The sequence below is a fragment of the Salvelinus sp. IW2-2015 genome, linkage group LG22 (assembly GCF_002910315.2).
Source record: "Salvelinus sp. IW2-2015 linkage group LG22, ASM291031v2, whole genome shotgun sequence".
Lineage (NCBI taxonomy): Eukaryota > Metazoa > Chordata > Actinopteri > Salmoniformes > Salmonidae > Salvelinus > Salvelinus sp. IW2-2015.
This window is the reverse complement of record NC_036862.1, coordinates 33417564-33438493: the sequence shown is the minus strand read 5'-3', so window position 1 is coordinate 33438493 and position 20930 is coordinate 33417564. Positions and strand designations below refer to the sequence as shown.

At 41.8% G+C, this 20930-nt stretch overlaps 1 protein-coding gene and 1 long non-coding RNA gene across 5 annotated transcripts; both read right to left on the bottom strand.

Moving 5' to 3' along the window:
- Positions 1 to 221: 221 nt before the first annotated feature.
- Positions 222 to 9879, bottom strand: LOC111949421 (heterogeneous nuclear ribonucleoprotein R). Of its 4 annotated transcripts, none has more exons than XM_023966568.3 (12): positions 9604 to 9879; positions 8571 to 8737; positions 8327 to 8445; positions 8070 to 8177; positions 7837 to 7950; positions 7452 to 7628; positions 7029 to 7164; positions 6718 to 6923; positions 6435 to 6587; positions 6246 to 6355; positions 5541 to 6148; positions 222 to 4783 (listed from the first exon to the last, which is right to left on the bottom strand). In XM_023966568.3, exons 2-11 carry the CDS (start codon positions 8731 to 8733, stop codon positions 5542 to 5544), a joined length of 1893 nt encoding a protein of 630 aa, XP_023822336.1. In that variant the 5' UTR covers positions 8734 to 8737; positions 9604 to 9879; the 3' UTR covers positions 222 to 4783; position 5541. The 4 variants fall into 4 exon arrangements, with proteins under 4 accessions (XP_023822336.1, XP_023822335.1, XP_023822334.1 ...); XM_023966567.3 differs by having other exon boundaries at positions 5541 to 6151; positions 6435 to 6584; XM_023966566.3 differs by having other exon boundaries at positions 5541 to 6151; positions 9604 to 9863.
- Positions 9880 to 18482: 8603 nt separating this feature from the next.
- Positions 18483 to 19073, bottom strand: LOC111982580 (uncharacterized). The gene is made up of 3 exons (XR_002879782.2): positions 18954 to 19073; positions 18748 to 18868; positions 18483 to 18650 (listed from the first exon to the last, which is right to left on the bottom strand). It is a non-coding gene; the product is annotated as an uncharacterized lncRNA (long non-coding RNA).
- Between the last annotated feature and the right edge of the window lie 1857 nt (positions 19074 to 20930).

Here is a 20930-nt window from a genome sequence, read left to right as displayed (position 1 = left end):
TATGTTGCGTTCAGATACAAGGGGAGCTTCTCCTTAGCTTTTTTTCTGTACATTGTTCTCAGGGTTCGGGGTGTTTTTATTTTTGAATAATAATGGGTACATTATCAAACTATTACATGTACAATATGTATGATTGTGGTCTTATGTGTATTATAAGAAATGTTTCTTTATATTGTAATGACCTGACTAGATCATAAATGAACAATTGTCCAGACAGAGGCTTGAGTTTGCGAATTGACGGTTTATTAAACCAACTTTACACAGGCTACTGTTTGGGCCGTAGCACACGCCAAATAGATGACAGATAACCCACAAGCCAATCGTGACCTTCTCTTGTGAAGCCCAGACGTAAGAGAGAGAGAACAAAGGCTGAACCTGGTCTTAACTTCCAATGCTCCACCCCCCTGCCCAACCCCCCTCCACGCCACTCCGCCAACCACCAGGATGCCCGGCATCAGAACATTCCAGGCATTCCCGTGATTGGCAGATAGCAGGTTGATTGACATGTCGGACCCCGCGAACACTGGGTACTGGTCAGTACAACACAACCACCTCCTAGCCTAACACATAACACACAGCTGTCTGTGCGGGTCGCTACAATATGAAGGATTTCTTAAGCTCCTAACCCCAACATGTTTTATACTTTCATCCCACCAATCCATCCACACTCTACCCTGAAGGGTGGACCATTAGGAATACACACTCGCCCTCAGGGCAGGAGGGAGAAGAGTGTCAGTCAGGCTGTGCTCATAAGATCTTTTCAGAGCTGATCTGACTGGTCAAAAGACCAATTTAGTGAGAGAAAAAAATATCAGAATTAGGCTACCTGTCTGAATGCTGCCTAAGATGTACACTAAACATCACAGAGATAGAGAAGCTGACATGAAGTCAGCCATGCTTGACTTGCACCATCTGTCTCCCTCCAACTTTTAATGAGACACCAGGAAGAGAGGGGAGACTAGAGAAGGTGCTGGATTCATTCAAACAGACATCTTGTTAGACTACAGCGCTTCTCCAAGGTAATAGTCTACTGGGTATTTWTGCCACCTAGTGGATAGAGGAAGGAAGCCAACCTATCCCCGTAACACCCTTTGAGGGTAGGACGATACACAGACAAGAGAAAACAAAGAAATCCCTGGCCTTTTGTATCTGTTTAATTTCTTTGTTGGCAATCGTGCTCAAGCAGAGAACCTAGCTTTACCTAGGGGTGCACACACTGCATCCCAAATTTGAAGGTACAATTTTTGCAGACTGAGCCTTCAGGATGTTGAGAGGTAAAAACATATCTTCTGGCACCCTCTGCTGACCACTACACTATGACATCTGGCTGGTGCCAACAACTCAAAGACAGGACTCACTAATTTAAAGTAATGTTTACTTTTTTGCTGATAAATCAGATGTTCAGAGTAAAAGCAGCCATGTTGTGGTATTGTCAGTGCTATTCGGGATCCTTGACGTCCCTACCCTAAACCCTAACAATAATCCTTACCTAAACCATCTGAAATGTCGACTTTTAAATGAGGTTGGGATGTCACAAGGATCCCAGATAGCATGTGGGTACTACAACAGTCCATGCTAATGATGTAGCCTCCTTTATGCAGATCTGCATGTTTTATAGAGTATTATGGTCTCATTAAAACAAGGAAAAGATAATTATATAAAAATTACATTATCATTGTTTATGAACATATCAAAGTATCACACCGATGCAGAAACAAAGACAGGCACTCACCACCGGATCAGAMTGATAGGCCCAGTACTGAGAGGTTTGAAGTGATAACTCCATCACCAGACAGATAGTCATTGGAGTGCTATTAGACCACAGCTTCTGCAGCTAGCCAGGCTATACCACATCACATGGATTAGATTAACCTCCAGGTCAAATTACCTGCCTAAAGACTTCGATATTATACAGATATAGTAGTTTCTCATTCATTTGTGCTCAAAACTGAAAAGATATTGCCTTTTAATACTGAACAAAAATAAACAATTTGTACCGTGCTGAAATAAGATTCCAGAAACTTTCATACGCACAAAAAGCTAATTTCTCTCAAACTTCGTGCACAAATTTGTTTACAACCCTGTTAGTGAGCATTTCTCCTTTGCCATGGTAATTCTTTCACCATATCAATAAGCTGATTAAACAGCATGCTCATTACACAGGTGTATCTTGTGCTGGGGACAATAAAAGGCCACTCTTAAATGTGTATTTTTGTCACACAACACAATGTCAGATTTGTCAAGTTTCGAGGGAGCGTGCAATTGGCATGCTGACTGCCGGAATGTCGAACAGAGRTGTTGCCAGAGAATTTAAAGTTAATTTCTCTACCATAAGCCCCCTTCAACATCGTTTTAGAGAATTTGGCAGTACATCTAACTGGCCTCACAACCACAGACAACATATAACCACGCAAACCCAGGACCTCCACATCTGGCTTCTTCACCTGCGGGACCATCTGAAGGGGTGCTCAGGAGTATTTCTGTCTGTAAGAAAGCCCTTTTGTGGGGAAAAAAAATCTTGATTGGCTGGGCCTGGCTTCCCAGTGGGTGGACCTACAGTTMAAGTCGGAAGTTTACGTACACCTTAGCCAAATACATTTAAACTCAGTTTTTCACAATTCCTGACATTTAATCCTAGTAAAAATTCCCTGTTTTAGGATCACCATTTTATTTTAAGAATGCTTTTTTAATAGCGGTTTTGGAGCAGTGGCTTCTTCCTTGCTGAGCAGCCTTTCAAGTTATGTCGATATAGGACTAATTTTACTGTGGATATAGATACTTTTGTACCTGTTTCCTCCAGCATCTTCACAAGGTCCTTTGCTGATGTTCTGGGATTGATTTGCATTTTTCGCACCAAAGTACATTCATCTCTAGGAGACAGAACATGTCTCCTTCCTGAGCGGTATGACAGCTGCGCGGTCCCATGGTGTTTATACTTGCGTACTATTGTTTGTACAGATGAATGTGGTTTGGAAATTGCTCCCAAGGATGAACCAGACTTGTGGAGGTCCACAATTTTTTTTGCTGAGGTCTTGGCTGATTTCTTTTGATTTTCCCTTGATGTCAAGCAAAGAGGCACCGAGTTTGAAGGTAGGCCTTGAAATACATCCACAGGTACACCTCCAATTGACTCAAATGATGTCAATTAGTCTATCAGAAGCTTCTAAAGCAATAACATTTTCTGGAATTTTCCAAGCTGTTTAAAGGCAGTCAACTTATTGTATGTACACTTCTACCCACTGAATTATAAGTGAAATAATCTGTCTGTAAACAATTGTTGGAAAAATTACTTGTGTCATGCACAAAGTAGATGTCCTAACCGACTTGCKAAAACTATACTTTGTTGATCAYCAAAAATTTGTGGAGTGGTTGAAAAACTAGTTTTAAGTAACTCCAACCTACGTGTATGTAAACTTTCGACTTCAACTGTATGCCCTGCCAGGCCSACCTATGGCTGCACCCCTGCCCAGTCATCTGAAGTCCACAGATTAGGGCCTAATGAATTTATTTAAATTTACTGATTTCCTTCTATGAACTAACTCAGTCAAATCTTTGAAATTGTTGCATGTTGCATTTATATTTTTGTTCAGTGTACAATGCCACTTAAAATTGGAGGGCACATCTAGGCTGTGTCCATATTGTGAGGGAAGTCCTTTACATTGATGTCAAATGGATTGACTTTGCATAGGACCTTCACTGTGTGTGAAAAGATAGCCTTTTTACAACATCACTTAGAAGTAAGGACTATGTATGGACTAGTACTAAATAGGAAGGTAGCCATACTGTGTCCTTAATGTGAGGGGAAGTCTAAGTAATTATGTCACTGAGGTTTAATTTATTTGGATAGGACCTTCATCGTTGACAGGGGTCCCCTGAGTGAAGGGATAGACTGACACTAGCCACACTGAATTGGTTTTACATAAATGTAATGCCTAGTGTCCTAACATGATTAAAAAGTACACTTGTTTATATGAATTTTTACAAAATAAACAGTTGACTTTGTGGATGTGGTTACCGTTTATCCGCAAACATGCTTGAAAATTCCCCGCACCAGTTCTTACTTACACTGCCGTCGCCCAATCCTGATTCGTCCCACTTAAATCAATGACCAAAACCCAAAACCAGGAACTACTGCTGCTCGTAATCACATAATTCTATATGAGCCTTGACAGATTCTCACCATTTCATCTGTCCACAAGAGATTAGTCTAGAGAAACTAGTATCAAAGTCGGTTTCTGTCAAGGAATTTGGCCTACACTTTCTAAGCCGGGCCCCTTGACGGGAAGTTTTTAAATTGTTGTCTTTTTGACTTGCATGGAAAAAAGACCAGAAATATGCAGTGGAGCTTGATCACTGGTGATTTTTGCTGACATGTCTCAAATCTTTATCTAAATAGTTGACGAGAAAACATTGAATGGCATATGCAAAGCAAGCAAATTGACTTGGCAAAGGCAATGAAATTGCAGTATAAAGCCTGCTCTYTAATTAGCATAATAATCAAATAAACAATAAAATGACCATTAAAATCCATTAGTTTAAACTAGACTTTTGTTTGCATGGGCCGCGTCTCAATCCACTGCATCGGCAGTGGAAGGTGGCGCAGAGCAACAGCAGTGTTTGTCAGACCAGGAGACATCTTGGAAATCGGTCTTCTTACAAAATAATCTGTAGATTCAGCACGGTTTGGGCTAGAAACTACTAGTAATAGCTCACCCTTTTGTAAGGAACAAAGTTCAGGGTGAGTTTGTTTCTCACTCAAGCGCTGCAGCTCTCACCTCACCACCTGTGTAAATTGGAATAGAAGGACAAAACAAACAAAATGGTGATGTCATTGAACCAAAGGTGTTTGCTCTTAGCATTTCTCTATGGAAAGACTGCAAAAAGACTCCTCTCAAAAAGTCGAGGAGTCTGAAAACTTTCCGGGTGCACTGTAAGAGGGAGGCATTTCCTGGAAAAGTAAAAGGGTTAAAAAAWATATATATATATTAAATCATTCATATATTGTTTGTGAGCTCTGCCATGGAGTCTCTTGGTATTCTACAATTTCACTTGGTCTCTTGATTTATTCCTTGAGCAAAAAGTAGAGAAAATAGTGTTCCAAATGTGATATTTTAGGTAAGGTGAGGAATAGACTGGCAATTGAATGATGCTCAACTGAGTTTAATTGAAAAGTAAAAGTTATAAATACAAAAACAGAACAAGCTGCTATGGCTTCCCAAAGAAAACAAAGGAAGCTATAATAATATAATTTTTTTTTTTAAACAAGTGATCTACCTCTAGTAAAACGCTAGACACTTTTAGGTATAAGTGATGTGTGTTAAAACATACGTAATATTACAAGTAATTATTCAGCAAAATGGTTACATTCACATTTCCAGCCCAAAATGCAATTCCAGCCAATTCATTCCTTTTTGGTAAGGGATGAAGATTAAAAAGACATTCAAAAATTGAAAAACTTTTTTTTTGGTCAAATACCTTTTTCATGTGTCTACTTCCACCAATGCCCATAATAACCCTGTGAAACTCCAGGGTGTCATTACCTTAACCATAGTTATCAGAATAGTCGCCACCTTGCTGCTGGGTGATGAGCTGGGACCCCCAGTTCTGCTTGTTGGTCTGCCGGCGCTTTGAGTCAGGCTGGTTGAAGACGTCTGCCTTCCTCTTCCCGCCCACATTCCCCCCACGGTTCCCCCTGGCTCCTTGGGTACTGTGGGCCCTCTGTGGCTGGAAGAGTCCCCCACGGCCCCCTCCTCTGCCACCCCTGGGCCCTCTGATGGGTGGCCCCCTCTGCGCATAGCCCCCTCGGCCCTGTGTGGGTGGTGTTCCACGGGCCCTAGGAGGGGGCGGGCCTCCCCTGCTGCCACGGCCCTTCTCGCTGTACACGTCCTCGTAACCGTAGTAGGGGTCCTCGTAACCGTAGTAGGGGTCCTCGTAACCGTAGTAGGGGTCCTCGTAACCGTAGTAGGGGTCCTCGTAACCGTAGTAGGGGTCCTCGTAACCCCTGCAGGGGTCATGATAGTCATAGCCGTAGTGGTCATCATAGCTGTGGTAGTCTGGAGGGTAGGCGGCGTAGCCCCTGCGACGACCACGGCCCCTGCCCCTATCTGGTGGAGGCATGCGTGGCGGTGGCTGGTTGTAATCGTCATTCCTGCTGAAAACCAGGAAAAACACAACTTTCAATGTAATCCCATGGTGGGAGATCTACTAAATCAGATATAAGTCAATACCAGTCTCTGTGGCCTCACCCTGGGTTTCTGGTGGTCTGGCGCTGAGTCTTCCGCGCCTTCTTCTTCTTTGCTATTCTTATTTCAATCGCCTCTCCCCCCAGCTCCTTTCCATTCATGTCTACCATTGCCTGAGAAAAAGAGAAAACATTTTATCAGATATACGAAGCATGGTAAAAAAAYAWWWWWWTTTTACTGAGGGTAACCCACCTTCACAGCGGCGTCCCTGTCCTCAAAGTGGACAAAGGCGTAGTCTTTGAGCTTATACACTCGCTCCAGTTTGCCAAAGGCCGAGAATGTCTTCACTAGTAGCTCCTCTGTGACTGAGGTGGCAAGCTTCCTGACAAACAAAACCTTCGCCTGCTGACTCACACAGACAAAGTTGAACTCCGTTTAGAGAAGTATAAATAAAAGTTGAATAAAATGTGTTGATGTAAAACAAACAAGATGGGGGGAAGCAAGAAATGGACAGAGAAAGTGAGAGATGACTCACATTGGCCATGACATCCGTGTCGCGCTCAGTGACCGGGTTGGCCCACTCCACAGTGACCGGGTTCCCCCACACCATCACCTTGCCACTCATGAGGCAGCGGCGGGCCTGGGCTGCAGACTTGTGGTCCTCGTACTCCAGGAAACAGAAGCCACGGTTCGTCTCCTTGTCATCCGGCTGGTGGTAGAGGATCACTTCCTGAAGCCCCTCTGGAGGAACAAGAACGAGAATGACATAACTGATATGTGACCAATGATTACACACAGAACATAAAACCAAGTAAACCAAATTGGGGTGTCTGCACTTTCACTGACCTGTGACTTTGCTGAAGTCATCCAATATGCTCTCTCTGGTCTTGTTCTTTGGGATTGATCCGACAAACAGGCGGTTGTTCGCTACAGATATGCACACTCCAAGGTGTTTCCTAGACCGGATTTCATAGTTGTCACACTGAAAACAAGGGTAGAGGAAAGATGGCTTTGTAGGGTTGATGGCTTTGTAGGGTTGATAAGGTAGCAGGCTGGCCAACGACCGCTCCAAAATTAAATATGTATCACATCTTGGGCCGGTTTCGATACACAGATTAAACCTGGCCCTAGACTAAAAAGCACACTCAATGAAGATACCCTATTGAAAGTGATTTTCAAAACCAGGACAAGGCTTAATCTGGGTCTGGGAAATCAGCCCTTTGTGCCTTAGAAGGTAAACTAAGACCATGTCTGACTGCAAGGACTTACAAGTTTCACCGCCTCAGCTGCTGCATCCTTGCTGCAGAAGTTGATGAAGGCATATCCCCGGTTCTGACCCGACAGGGGGTCCATCATTAACCTCAGATCCCAGATTGGGCCCGCCTTCTCAAACAGAGGCACCAGCTCATCTTCATACAGGTCTCTGGGGATCTTTCCCACAAACACCTAAAGGCAGAAAACAGCCTGAATGAGGGTTCCAGTGTGATCAGGGAAGAATGCTGTGGTATTGCTATAAACTTCTCAATTGACATTCTTGGGGCCACAGACTTGCAAACTCTTCTCTCTACTCTATATCAGTTAACAGCTCTGCCGCGATGACCATAAACCTTTCAAATAGTGTTACTTGAAAATGGAGCATCTCCAGCAGCTTTACCTCAGTTCCAATCCCAGGCTGTGCTCCTTTAAACACTTCRTCTGGTGGGGGCCCTCCGTATTTCCTCTGTCCGGTGGTGACGTCCAGGGTGTATCCTGTCCGCTCCAGCAGAGCCTGGGGAACACGTCGACAACAGCATAACCACTACAGAACTACACAACCTGAGCAGGTTCACACACACACAGCAGGTTCTATTGACCCACTGAATGAACGTTCAAACAGTTGCATTTTACCTTGATCTTGGACTCAGCAGGACCCTTAGAGGATTCCTGTACTTTACTTCCTTGCTTTTCCCTCTGTCTGTATGTCTTCATAGCTGCACAAAGAAAAGCACTTTTGTTCTGGAAAGCAAACCACAGCAGAGTTGATTCATGTATTGGGTGTTATGATCAGAAGAAAAATTATAGACCCCTCAATGTCAACTTCTTAGACTCATTCTAATGCAATTATCTAAACCTACTTCTCTTTCATTCCAGTCCCACTAACTCACCTGGACATGGGTCAGGTCACTTTCTTTGAACTGCGACAGTACAGACAACGCTCCCACTTCATTGAACGCCCGCAGAGCATCGATGGCCCTCTCGTCTAGGTCAGCGTATGCCAGCAACCCTGTTGGTACAAGACAGATTTGTACTATTACAACCTGGCCTTTATCCACTTCATGCATTCTTGAGCAACACCATGTTTCTTTGGAAAATAGATTAGACTCAGCCATTGTATGACGGATGCCCCACCAGTAGAGAATATTTTGTTGAGACTGTCAGCCACTTTCTGCGGCAGTCCGGCATCAATTAGTGTCTGGTAGTTCTCTGTGTGCTCGCCTTCGGTGGTGACTTCTATAGGCTCCTTTTCCTCCATCACCGGAGCAGAACTACTGTTCACCTCGGCAGCAGCCATTCTCCTGAGAAAAGGGAAAAATAGATAAGATAAAAACAGGATTTCAGTTTGACATTCTAATCTAAAACCCAAATATATTGTTTCAGCTGCTTTTTACAGATGGACACTAGCAACTTGTAGGGAACATAAACGTTCCCTTTTCTAACATGTATATTTGCAAATGCTGCCCTGCTGCAATAGTTACTCCCATTTAGCTAAAACCTCTAAAGGACTGTAAAAAGTTAGCATGATACTAAAGACCCTACCGTTACGCTTGTTTACGCTGCTGCTCAGTGTAAAGAAGCGTAAAGGTAGAGTTGGTATCTTCTGACAATCTAAAACGTTTCTTTCCGATGGTAACGTTGGCTAAATGTGTAACTGCATCAGAAAAGCTAACRCATTAATTTCAATACAGACAAACATGAGGTGAAATATAAAATACATGGAGACAAGTGAATCCTACGTTTATATTGGTGGCAAGCTATCTAGCGAACTAGTCAAGCCAAAATTACATCTGTGGTCAAGCAAACTAAAACGTTGTGAGTTGAAGCTAGTTTGGATGGCGGTGTGTATTTCTTAGTTAAATCTCCGGCTAAGCACCGTCCCGCCCCCTAACGTTAGCTACCTAGTTAAAGCTGACTGGATTGTCACAATTTGTAACTTTTACATCCAGCTAAATACTCGCTTTAACGTTAGAAATAACAACATTTAAAAGATATAAAACCTAGTATCAAGGTTCATACGCGTACCTAAGCAAATAGTTAGCTACCAGTGCTAACGTTAGCCAGCTAGTAACAGCCAAGGCCTTGTTAGCTTGCTGGACACCTTTACAGAAATCAAATAAACCACCGGCCAAAGAAGGTGAACAATTAACAGTAGTAAAACGRTTACCTATCTTTTCCAGGAAAATAACAATATCGTAAAATATATTTTGCCGCAATTAACCAAAAGAGTTATCCAATATGGTAAATGTTAATAATATGTTTCCGCAGAACGGAAGTCGCGAAACGAGAGGGACTAAAGTATAATTTGCATTACTCCATTGATTTACTCTGCTGAAAATCTGTCCACGAAAATAAGACTTCTTCTGTGACTTCTAAAATGGCAGTTGGCAACCAAAAGCTGCATTACCGCCACAAACTGGACTGGAGTGTAAATCCATTACACTTTGTGAAACAAAATATGAAAGGGGAAAGAAAATCAGAGCAATCCGGGAACTCGGGCGCATAGTCGCGACCACAGTTGCAGCATATAACCTCAACTGGTATATGATATAATTTCCTTCTGCATACACTTGATACATGCCCAAATCTTTTGCATTTATAACACTGGAGGGGATTGTGCACAAAAGCTATTGTAGGGTATATCATAAAGCCTAGTTTAACATGAGAAGGTAGAGACTTGTAAAAAAAAAAAATTATAATATGGACGAAGTGGGTTTCCTTACTCCATTCACCATACAAGTCTGTCGACGTGCACCAATCACTTCACCTACTTCCTCAGGTATAACATTTGCATCCATTTGAATGTGCAACCCTGGCTCCCTGACTCATCTTGTGCTACTCATTGGACTCTATGATCACTCGGCTACACATGCCTCTCCCTAATGTCAATATGCCTTGTCAATTGCTGTTATCTAACTCATCCCCATACTGTATTTATTTATTTATCTTGCTCCTTTGCACCCCAGTATCTCTACTTGCACATTCATCTTCTGTTCATCCTACCATTCCAGTGTTTTATTGCTATATTGTAATTACTTCGCCACCATGGCCTATTTATTGCCTTACCTCTCTTATCCTACCTCATTTGCACATGCTGTTTATAGATTTTATACTGTATTTRTGATTGTATGTTTGTTTATTCCATGTGTAACTTTGTGTTGTTGTTTGTGTCGAACTGCATTGCTTTATCTTGGCCAGGTCGCAGTTGCAAATGAGAACTTGATCTCAACTAGCCTACCTGGTTAAATAAAGGTGAATKAATCAAATAAATGTTGGTTAGTGATTATTGTCTTATTTCACTGTAGAACCCCCAGCCCTGCCCAATATGCCTTAGATAGTGRTTTTGTTCCACCCCCCACACATGCGGTGACCTCACCTGGCTTAACAGGTGCCTCAAGAGACAAAAGCTCTCTCATCGTCACTCAATGCCTAGGTTTACCTCCACTGTACTCACATCCTACCATACCCTTGTCTGTACATTATGCATTGAATCTATTCTTCCGCACCCAGAAATCTGCTCCTTTTACTCTCTGTTCCGAACGCACTAGATGACCAGGCCCTGCAGCCCCCAGCACCACTCCCATTCCCCAGGCGCTCTCATTTGTTGACTTCTGTAACTGTAAAAACCTTGGTTTCATGTATGTTAACATTAGAAGCCTCCTCCCTAAGTTTGTTTTATTCACTGCTTTAGCACACTCCGCAAACCCTGATGTCCTAGCCAAAAATCCTGAAATCCCCATCCCTAACTATAACATCTTCCGACGAGATATAACTGCCAAAGGGGGCGGAGATGCAATCTACTGCAGAGATAGACTGCAGAGTTCTGTCATACTATCCAGGTCTGTGCCCAAACAATTTGAGCTTCTACTTTTAAAAATCCACCTTTCCATCATTGCTGCTTGTTATAGACCCCCTTCAGCCCCCAGCTGTGCCCTGGACACCATATGTGAATTGATTGCTCCCCCATCTATCTTCAGAGTTCATACTGTTAGGTGACCTAAACTGGGATATGCTTAACACCCCGGTCATCCTACAATCTAAACTAGATGCCCTCAATCTCACACAAATGATCAAGGAACCTACCAGGTACAACCCTAAATCAGTAACCATGGGCACCCTCTTAGATATCATCCTGACCAACCTGCCCTCTGAATACACCTCTGCTGTCCTCAACCAGGATCTCAGCAATCACTGCCTCATTGCCTAATTGCGTAATGGGTCCGCGGTCAAACAACCACCCCTCATCACTGTCAAACGCACCCTAAAACACTTCAGCGAGTAGGCCTTTCTTATCAACCTGGCCCAGGTATCCTGGAAGGATATTGACCTCATCCTGTCAGTAGAGGATGCCTGGTTGCTCTTTAAAAGTGCTTTCCTTGTCATCTTAAATAAGCATGCCCCATTCAAAAAAAAAAGGTAGAACTAAGAACAGATATAGCCCTTGGTTCACCCCAGACTTGACTGCCCTTGACCAGCACAAAAACATCCTGTGGCATTCTGCATTAGCATTGAATAGCCCCCACGATATGGAACTTTTCAGGGAAGTCAGGAACCAATATACACAGGCAGTTAGGAAAGCTAAGGCTAGCTTTTTCAAACAGAAATTTGCATCCTGTAGCACTAATTCCAAAAAGTTTTGGGACACTGTAAAGTCCATGCAGAATAAGAGCACCTCCTCCCAGCTGCCCACTGCACTGAGGCTAGGAAACACTGTCATCACCGATAAATCTACGATAATCAATCATTTCAAAAAGCATTTTTCTACGGCTGGCCATGCTTTCCACCTGGCTACCCCTACCCCGGCCAACAGCTCAGCACCCTCTGCACAACTTGCCGCAGCCCCCCCCCCCCCCCCCCCCGCTCTTCTCCTGTCACCCAAATCCAGACAGCTGATGTTCTGAAAGAGCTGGAAAAATCTGGATCTCTAACAAATCAGCTGGGCTAGCAATCTTTGGACCTCTCTCATTTCTAAAATTATCAAACAAAATTGTTGCACCCCTATTACTAGCCTGAGTTCAACCTCTCTTTCGCTCTCGTCTGAGATCCCCAAAGATTGGAAAGCTGCGCGGTCATGACTCCTCTTCACAAGGGGGAGACACTCTAGACCCAAACTGTTACAGACCTTATACTCTCATCCTGGCCCTGCATTTCTAAAATCTTCGAAAGCCAAGTTAACAACACAGATCACCGACCATTTCCGAATCCCACGAACCTTCTCCACTATGCAATCTGGTTTCGAGCTGGTCCTGTGCACCTCAGCACGCTCAAGGTCTTAAATGATATCATAACCGTCATCGATAAAAGGACAATACTGTTCAGTCGTCTTTCATCGACCTGGCTACAGGCTTTCGACTCTGTCAATCACCGCATTCTTATCGGCAGACTCAATAGCCTTGGTTTCTCAAATGACTGCCTTGCCTGGTTCACCAAACTACTTCTCTGACAGAGTTTCAGTGTGTCAAATCGGAGGGCCTGTTGTCCGGACCCTCTGGCAGTCTCTATGGGGTGCCACAGGGTTCATTTCTCGGCCGACTCTTTTCTCTGTATATATCAATATGATCGCTGCCTTGCTGCAGGTGAATCTCTTGATCCACCTCTACGCAGACGACACCATTCTGTACACATCTGGCCCTTCTTTGGACACTGTGTTAACAAACCTCCAAACGAGCTTCAATGCCATACAACACTCTTTCCGTGGCCTCCAACTGCTTTTAAATGCTAGCAAAACTAAATGCATGCTTTCAACCGATTGCTGCCCGCACCCACCCGCCCAACTAGCATGAGTACTCTGGACAGTTCTGACTTAGAATATGTGGACAACTACAAATACCTAGGTGTCTGGTTAGACTGTAAACTCTCCTTCCAGACTCACATCAAACATCTCCAATCCAAAGTTAAATCTAGAATTGGCTTCCTATTTCGCAACAAAGCCTCCTTCACTCATGCTACCAAACATACCCTCGTAAAACTGACTATCCTACCAATCCTTGACTTTGGTGATGTCACTTACAAAATAGCCTCCAACACTCTACTCAGCAAACTGGATGTAGTCTATCACAGTGCCATCCATTTTGTCACCTGTTACGAGAATTATGTTCTCAATGTTCATAAACTGAACTTCAATTAACTACTCAGTCTGCAACCCAGAATTTGTAAGATACTGGTTGAATGAAACAGACCGAGGCCCCAGCTATGATAGTCAAAATGTTTATTCACGGGCGCGCTAGTTAGTGGTACAAAACCATTCATTTTATACTGGCTTCTTACGCACATACTTTCACACACAAACATTAAGTATCCTACGCACACACTGTCCCACTACCCAGCCGACAAAGATTAGGGACCGTGAGAAGCACTCTCTGTCCTTTTCCAAATCWCTCAGTGGCCCCTAGCCAAGGACTGKWCCGAATCTTGCTCAGACAGTCTGTGTTTAAGACACTTTAGAGACATATTGTTATATTGTTTTACCCTAATTCTGACTAAAACTACACACATCATTTATTATAATTTTACTGACTAACACCACACACATCATTAATAATAATTTGATGATTCTAATGTATTTCATTGATGATTCTAATCAATTACATACAATTATATAGTTTCAGGGTGGAACATTCTAATAATTAATTTAAACATATAAATTCCATCCACATCACCAAAGCCAAATATACTACCCACCACTGCGACCTGTATGCTCTTGTTTGCTGGCCCTCACTACATATTCGGCGCCAAACCCATTGGCTCCAGGTCATTTATAGGTCTTTGTTAGGTAAAGCCCCACCTTTTCTCAGCTCACTGGTCACCATAGCAACACCCACCCGTAGCACACGCTCCAGCAGGTATATTTTACTGGTCATCCCCAAAGCCAACACTTCCTTTGGCCGCCTTTCCTTCCAGTTCTCTAGTMCCAATGACTGGAACGAATTGCAAAAATCACTGAAGCTGGAGTCTTATATCTCCCTCTCTAACTTTAAGCATCAGCTGTCAGAGCAGCTTACCGATCACTGTACCTGTACACAGCCAATCTGTAAATAGCACACCCAACTACCTCATCCCCTTTTTGTTATTTATCCTCTTGCTCTTTTGCACTCCAGTATCTCTACTTGCACATCATCATCTGCACATCTATCACTCTAGTATTAATGCTAAATTGTAATTATTCGCCTCTACGGCCTATTTATTGCCTTACCTCCCTACTCTTCTACATTTGCACACACTGTACATAGATTTTTCTATTGTGTTATTGACTGTACGTTTGTTTATGTGTAACTGTGTGTTGTTGTTTTTGTCTCACTGCTTTGCTTTACCGAGGTAGACAGTTTCAAGTTGGATATTCAACGGATATTCGTGCTTTCAAACCTCAATAGCTTTCAAACCACTTGAGCCACAGACTCCAAATAAGTGTCATGATGTTGGAAAAATTGCGCACAACATTGCACAGGTCTTATTTTCATGATTTGGACATTAATTCACTTTCCAAAGCTAATAAACATGTGGAAATGTCAGCAGCATTTTGTATTCCTAGTTGAATTAGTTAGGGAGCGTAAACAAAGTACAAACTTTTTTTTACATTCGAATTTCAATAGCTCCTTGGTCATGTGACCTACTGACTTCAAACAAGGTTCAGAATGTCCACTCAGTGGGCCTACATATTGCACACCCTTTAGTTTGTCCATTTTCATCTCACAGATTTAACATGAATTTTCAAAATGTTAAATTTAAATAGCTCCTTGGTCATGTGACCTAATGACTTCAACAAGGTTCAGAAAGTCCACTTGACTACCCTTATATATTGCACACCCTTTAGTTTGTCCATTTTCATCTCACATGATTTAACATGAATTTTTTCAAAATTTTAAATTTAAAAATAGCTCCTTGGTCATGTGACCTAATGACTTCAAACAAGGTTCAGAAAGTCCACTGACTACCCTTATATATTGCACACCCTTTAGTTGTCCATTTTCATCTCAACATGATTTAACATGAATTTTTCTGAATTTCAATTTCAATAGCTCCTTGGTCATGTGACCTAATGACTTCAACAAGATTCAGAAAGTCCACTGACTACCCTTTCTATATTGCACCCATTAGAAGTTTTCCATTTTCATCTCACCATTATTTTACATACATGTTTTCAATATTAAAATTGCCAATAGCTCCTGTCATGTGACCTACTGACTTCAACAAGTCAGAATGTCACTCAAGTGGGCCTACACATTGCACACCCTTTAGTTTGTCCATTTCCATCTCACAAGATTTACATTTTTCCAACTTAAAATTCAATAGCTTCTTGGTCATGTGACGTACTGACTTCAACAAGGTTTAGAATGTCCCATCAGTGGGGGCCCTACACATTGGCACACCCTTAGTGTTGTCATTTTTCATCTCACAAGATTTTACATTACATTTTTCCAAATGTAAAATTTTCCAATAGGCTCCTGATCATGACCTACCTGACTTCAAACAAAGGTTCGGACATTCCACTCCAGTTGGGCCACACATTGCAAACCCTTTAGTTGTTCATTCCATCTCACAGGAATTTACACATTGTTTTCCAAACTAAAATTTCAATAGCTCCTTGGTCATGTGACCTACTGACTTCAAACAAGGTTCAGAATGTCCCATCAGGGGGCCTACACATTGCACACCCTTCACAGTTTGTCCATTTTCATCTCTCACATGACTTTACATATATTTTTCAAACTTTCACATTTCAATAGCTCTGTACGGCTTGTCTTCCTCTGAAGAGGTGTAGCAGGATCGGACCAATACGCAGCGTGGTAGGTGTCCATGTTTTAATAGGGAAAAACTGAACATGAAACACAAAACAAAAACGTGAACAAACCGAAACAGTCCCGTGTGGCACAAACACTGACACAGGACAATCACCCACAAATACCCAAAGACATGGCTGCCTAAATATGGTTTCCCAATCAGAGACAACGATAAACACCCTGCCTCTAAATTAGAACCAATCTAGGCAACCATAGACTTACATAAACACTATTAATGAACACAACCCATAAATCCTACAAAACAAAACGTAGACAGTACAAAACCCTAGACGAGACAAAACACACACAACCACCCTCGTCAAAACCTGACCTAACCAAAATAATAAAGAGAACAAGATAACTAAGGCCCAGGGCGGTGACAAGCTCCTTGGTCTGTGACTAACTGACTTCAAACAAGGTTCAGAATGTCCACTCAGTGGGCCTACACATTGCACACCCTTTAGTTTGTCCATTTTTCATCTCACATGACTTTACATAATTTTTTCAAACTTCTAATTTCAATAGCTCCTTGGTCATGTGACCTAATGACTTCAAAACAAGGTTCAGGATGTACCCTTCTATATTGCACACTCTTGTTGTGTACTGTAAAATCACGCGGTGTAATACGTACATTTTTCATAGTTTTGCAATAGCTCCTTGGTCATGTCAATTACACACATAAGAAGCATGCAGTGGATATACACCCATATGGCATAACCTCTAGTCATGTAACTCTTCTATATTGTTGTACATTAATATTAGTTTGACAATTAGGGGGTTCAGTCCAGTGTTGTGTTTACCCTTTTCTTTAATATTTATCTGTAATAATTGGTAGTTCTAAGTACTTATTTTCCCTTTTTTTCTTCTTTTCCCCACAGTATTTAACAGCGGTACACAATAGGAGACAGATAATATCTCCTTTCGTCGTTAATATCAACCATAAAYGAAAATGGCAAAGTACGAGAGTCATGTTATTAATTATCCAAAGCAGGGATGGAGAGTGAGCTAGTGAGGTAGGCTGCAGTGGGTTTGCTGGTCAATACATATACTGAACATGTAACCAGTTATGGTGGCCAGTAAATCAATGAATATAAATGTAATATTGACAAATGTGGCGGATGAATCAGAATTAGTTGGGTAACATAGATAAATAAGATGTTTTATTTATATAATATGCTTATGTAAGATACTTGTCATTAGAATGTATCCTTTTGGACTATATTGTTGGCAGTTGCACTTTTCCCTCAGCTAGGGCTCAGTCACTTGGGGCCCAGAGAGGGGAGAGGTCAGGCTTGTCTTTCACATATCTCTGGTGCTATGCAGAATATCAGAAAGGGAAGAGGACAGAATGGAACATTGTCTTCATATGTGAATGTGTCTTTACCTATTCTTAAACCATGTGAAGGGATGGCGTGATTAATGGGGAACCAATTACTTGTCTCCACAATGTCTGTGCGCCAGTTACTCCCTCCTTTTCCCATTGGGGGGAGGTGTATGGCAGTGTCTGAAAACATTGTATGTCCTCTCTCATCTTACACTTATCCTGGGACAGTGTATGACCTAGAGGGGTCAAGAGAGGGTTTACTTGAGATGGGGGTATCTAGAGTTGACAATTGAGTTATGCCTTGGATGAGGTAATGTTTTTGTACTATGAACTACCGGGAACGAGATTAGAACCTATTTTTAGTGACCAAACTGAGCGATAATTTATAGCGAATGCTATCTGGCTAAGGGATACTCCTTTCTCAAGTAAAAGTCCCTTTGTGAAGAGTTCCTAAGATCTGTGGTTCGTCATGTAAGTTGAGGGGTGTATCTTGGCTATAAAATATCTTTGTATTCTTCTGTAGTGACTCTCAATAATTCATTATAGATAGTGAATTGTTGAAAGTCAAAGGCTAAAGCTTAAAGCTCATTAAAGATGAAGTTTAAGTATAACTCTGACTGGTGTGTAGTTTGTAACTCTCCTCATTTGGTAATACAGGAAAAGGCCACCACACAAATTACAGAAATTGTAGACCTTTAATCTTTTCCAACATGTCAACAGACACTTTAAGTACGAAACATTTTACAGTGTTAACTTTCTCTTTATCCCTGGTTGATGTACATTTCAGAGCCTGTGTGGATGGGGTATAGCATACATTTTCAACAACAAAGACTGCACTTCCAGTTTGTGTTCTTCATTCTGTTGAACTCTTTTGTCTTCATTCCTAGGCACAGTACATGGAACCACTGTTGGCATGCAAAACATTAAATCTAAAACAAAACAAAGCGTAACACGTTATAAATAATATCAAATATCAATGCAATATGACAAATTAGCCATCCATTGTGTTATATCATACATTGTCTTACATGTTACTAACCCAGTCAGTCTTTGGGCCACATCCAGGATCTTTATCAGTGGCACACATGAAGCAGTTGTTGGCTTTGTTGAACTCTGAAATCATAGGCATGAACTGAACATATAGCTGTCCCACACAACTACATAAAAATAAAGAATTTACATTTACTTTGAATTAAATGTCATTACATACCAGACATTTTTAGTATATCCTCAGCCATTTCTTTTCGCAGTTGCTCCATGTGTTTTTGTGAAGGTTCTATATCAATTTGGGAGGGGATGTTGGGGAAGTTCTGTGCAACTTCCTTGGCCATCTCCACAAAAAAAATTAAATAGAGTTTTTGAACTAATTGTCACATAACAGCTAACCATTCATTATTGAAAATATAACTATCAAACCTGCATTACAAAGACCCTGCAGCTGAAGGTGTCCTGCTGCATGGTGTGAGTTATTTCCCCTCCTTTCCACTGATGTCCACCCAGTCGTCTTTTCCATGGCAGGATCTTCTCATTTTGAAGTATTCTCTTTTTTATGTAAACATAATGGAATTCTAAATTAGTTATAGGCAATTTAATACACATGCCAAAATTGTATGCTGTTTTCCTTATCGCTATAATCTAGTAGAGGTAATTTCCTTTATGCCCCATTCTACACACAGCCTAAATTATAGGCACTGAACCATTTACAGGACAATAATAAAATTAGCATATAAAATCCAACCCTATCACATAGTGAATAAATGTAGAGCGTTTTGAGACTTTATGAAAAAAATATTAAGTGACAGTTTCATCAGTACGTGCTTAAAGAAAATCATATGACAAAGATCACAGATGACAGTGCCCGCCAAATCTATGACAATAGAGAATGAATTGTAAGCACCAAAGTGTGTTAAAGTGTGTTTGTCAAAATAATATCTGAAAATGTCAGTTGTTGAACATAATACTTATATTTGCAATAGCAATGTATGACATATGCAGTTGAGGAATATTCCATGTACCAACACTACATGTAGGATGGACATAAGACATCAAAATCTGTTTGAGGCGCAAAGCACGCTTCTTCTGTTCCGCGGACATACATCAGAATAAGACCAGCTCGTGACTCACTGACGCCACTTCATCCAAAGCATACACGATACTCCAAATGAAACCCCCAGGTGAGAATCCCCCAGGCCCAGGTGTATGGAACGCCGCTTGGGTCTTAAAGCACGTGGTCAAAACGTGATATTTTTAATGCTACGTTTGTAAAGTAAACAGGTGCATGCSTTAAATTAACGCCTACACGCGTTAAATTAACGCCTGCACGCATCAAATCAACGCACGCAAATGTGCTTGCAGGGGTTCAACYTGTGCTAAATAAACGGCTGCAAGCGGTCCTGCACACGTCAAGTTAACGCCTACAGCTGCTAAAAAATACACCTACACACGCTAATTTAACGCGTTCCTTAATATGCAAATTTTACTAGCCAATTTCCCTAGCTCCTCCTTTCAACCAGGTTTCAATAATCAGTGTGGTCAGTTTGATGCAACAACACCCCAATTGAAGATGGCGAGAAGGAACTTCCTTATCCGCTGCAAACAGACCCTAAATGACTGCACTTGGCTTCTGCTCTCTGATAATCCTGGACTTGATGCCCTTGAGTCCACGTTAACAAGGTTGATTATTTTTTAAATACTAGTGTAACGACCCTTGGTTWATAAGCGCGGAAATCGAGTCTGCCGCACGAGCATGCTTTTGCGACACAGTCGATAGCGCGCCGGACCTTGGGCTAGAAGGTCGAGGGTTCGAGACCTGCCCCCTGCTGTTTCATTACACTATTATTAATCCTAAAGTTGATCCGCACACCCCGGCCATTGCCGCAGTGAACGGCGTAGTCTTGTAACATTTTTACAGCCCTGCTAACTACATAAAGGTGATTTATTGTCGAGGAGTACTGACGTGAAACATGTTTTTGTCTTTTTAGGCATTTTTTTGTATTTTCAGGCTGGCTAGCTATAATTGCAATGCCACCTAGCCTTAGCCGTGCTAGTTCGCGATTAGCATGAAAACATTTACAAAACTCACATAAAGCTCATTTGACCTAAGACAACCCTGCAAAAACTTTGTTAATATCGACAACATACCAGCTTTCCAACAGCACAGATATTACTTTTGAATACCCTTTGAAATTTTAATATTWAATCTAAGCCTATAATGCAGAAATTAACAACTTCAGAACCAGGAACGTTAACGTTAGTACTATGGCACTGTTTTAACAAGAATTGCAGTCCTATGTTCTCTATTTTCACAAAACTGTCGTTTTGCAGAATGGAAACCATGCAGAGGAGCCTGGGCTAGGGGGAGGCTGATCAATGATGCTTCAGCAGATGATCCAA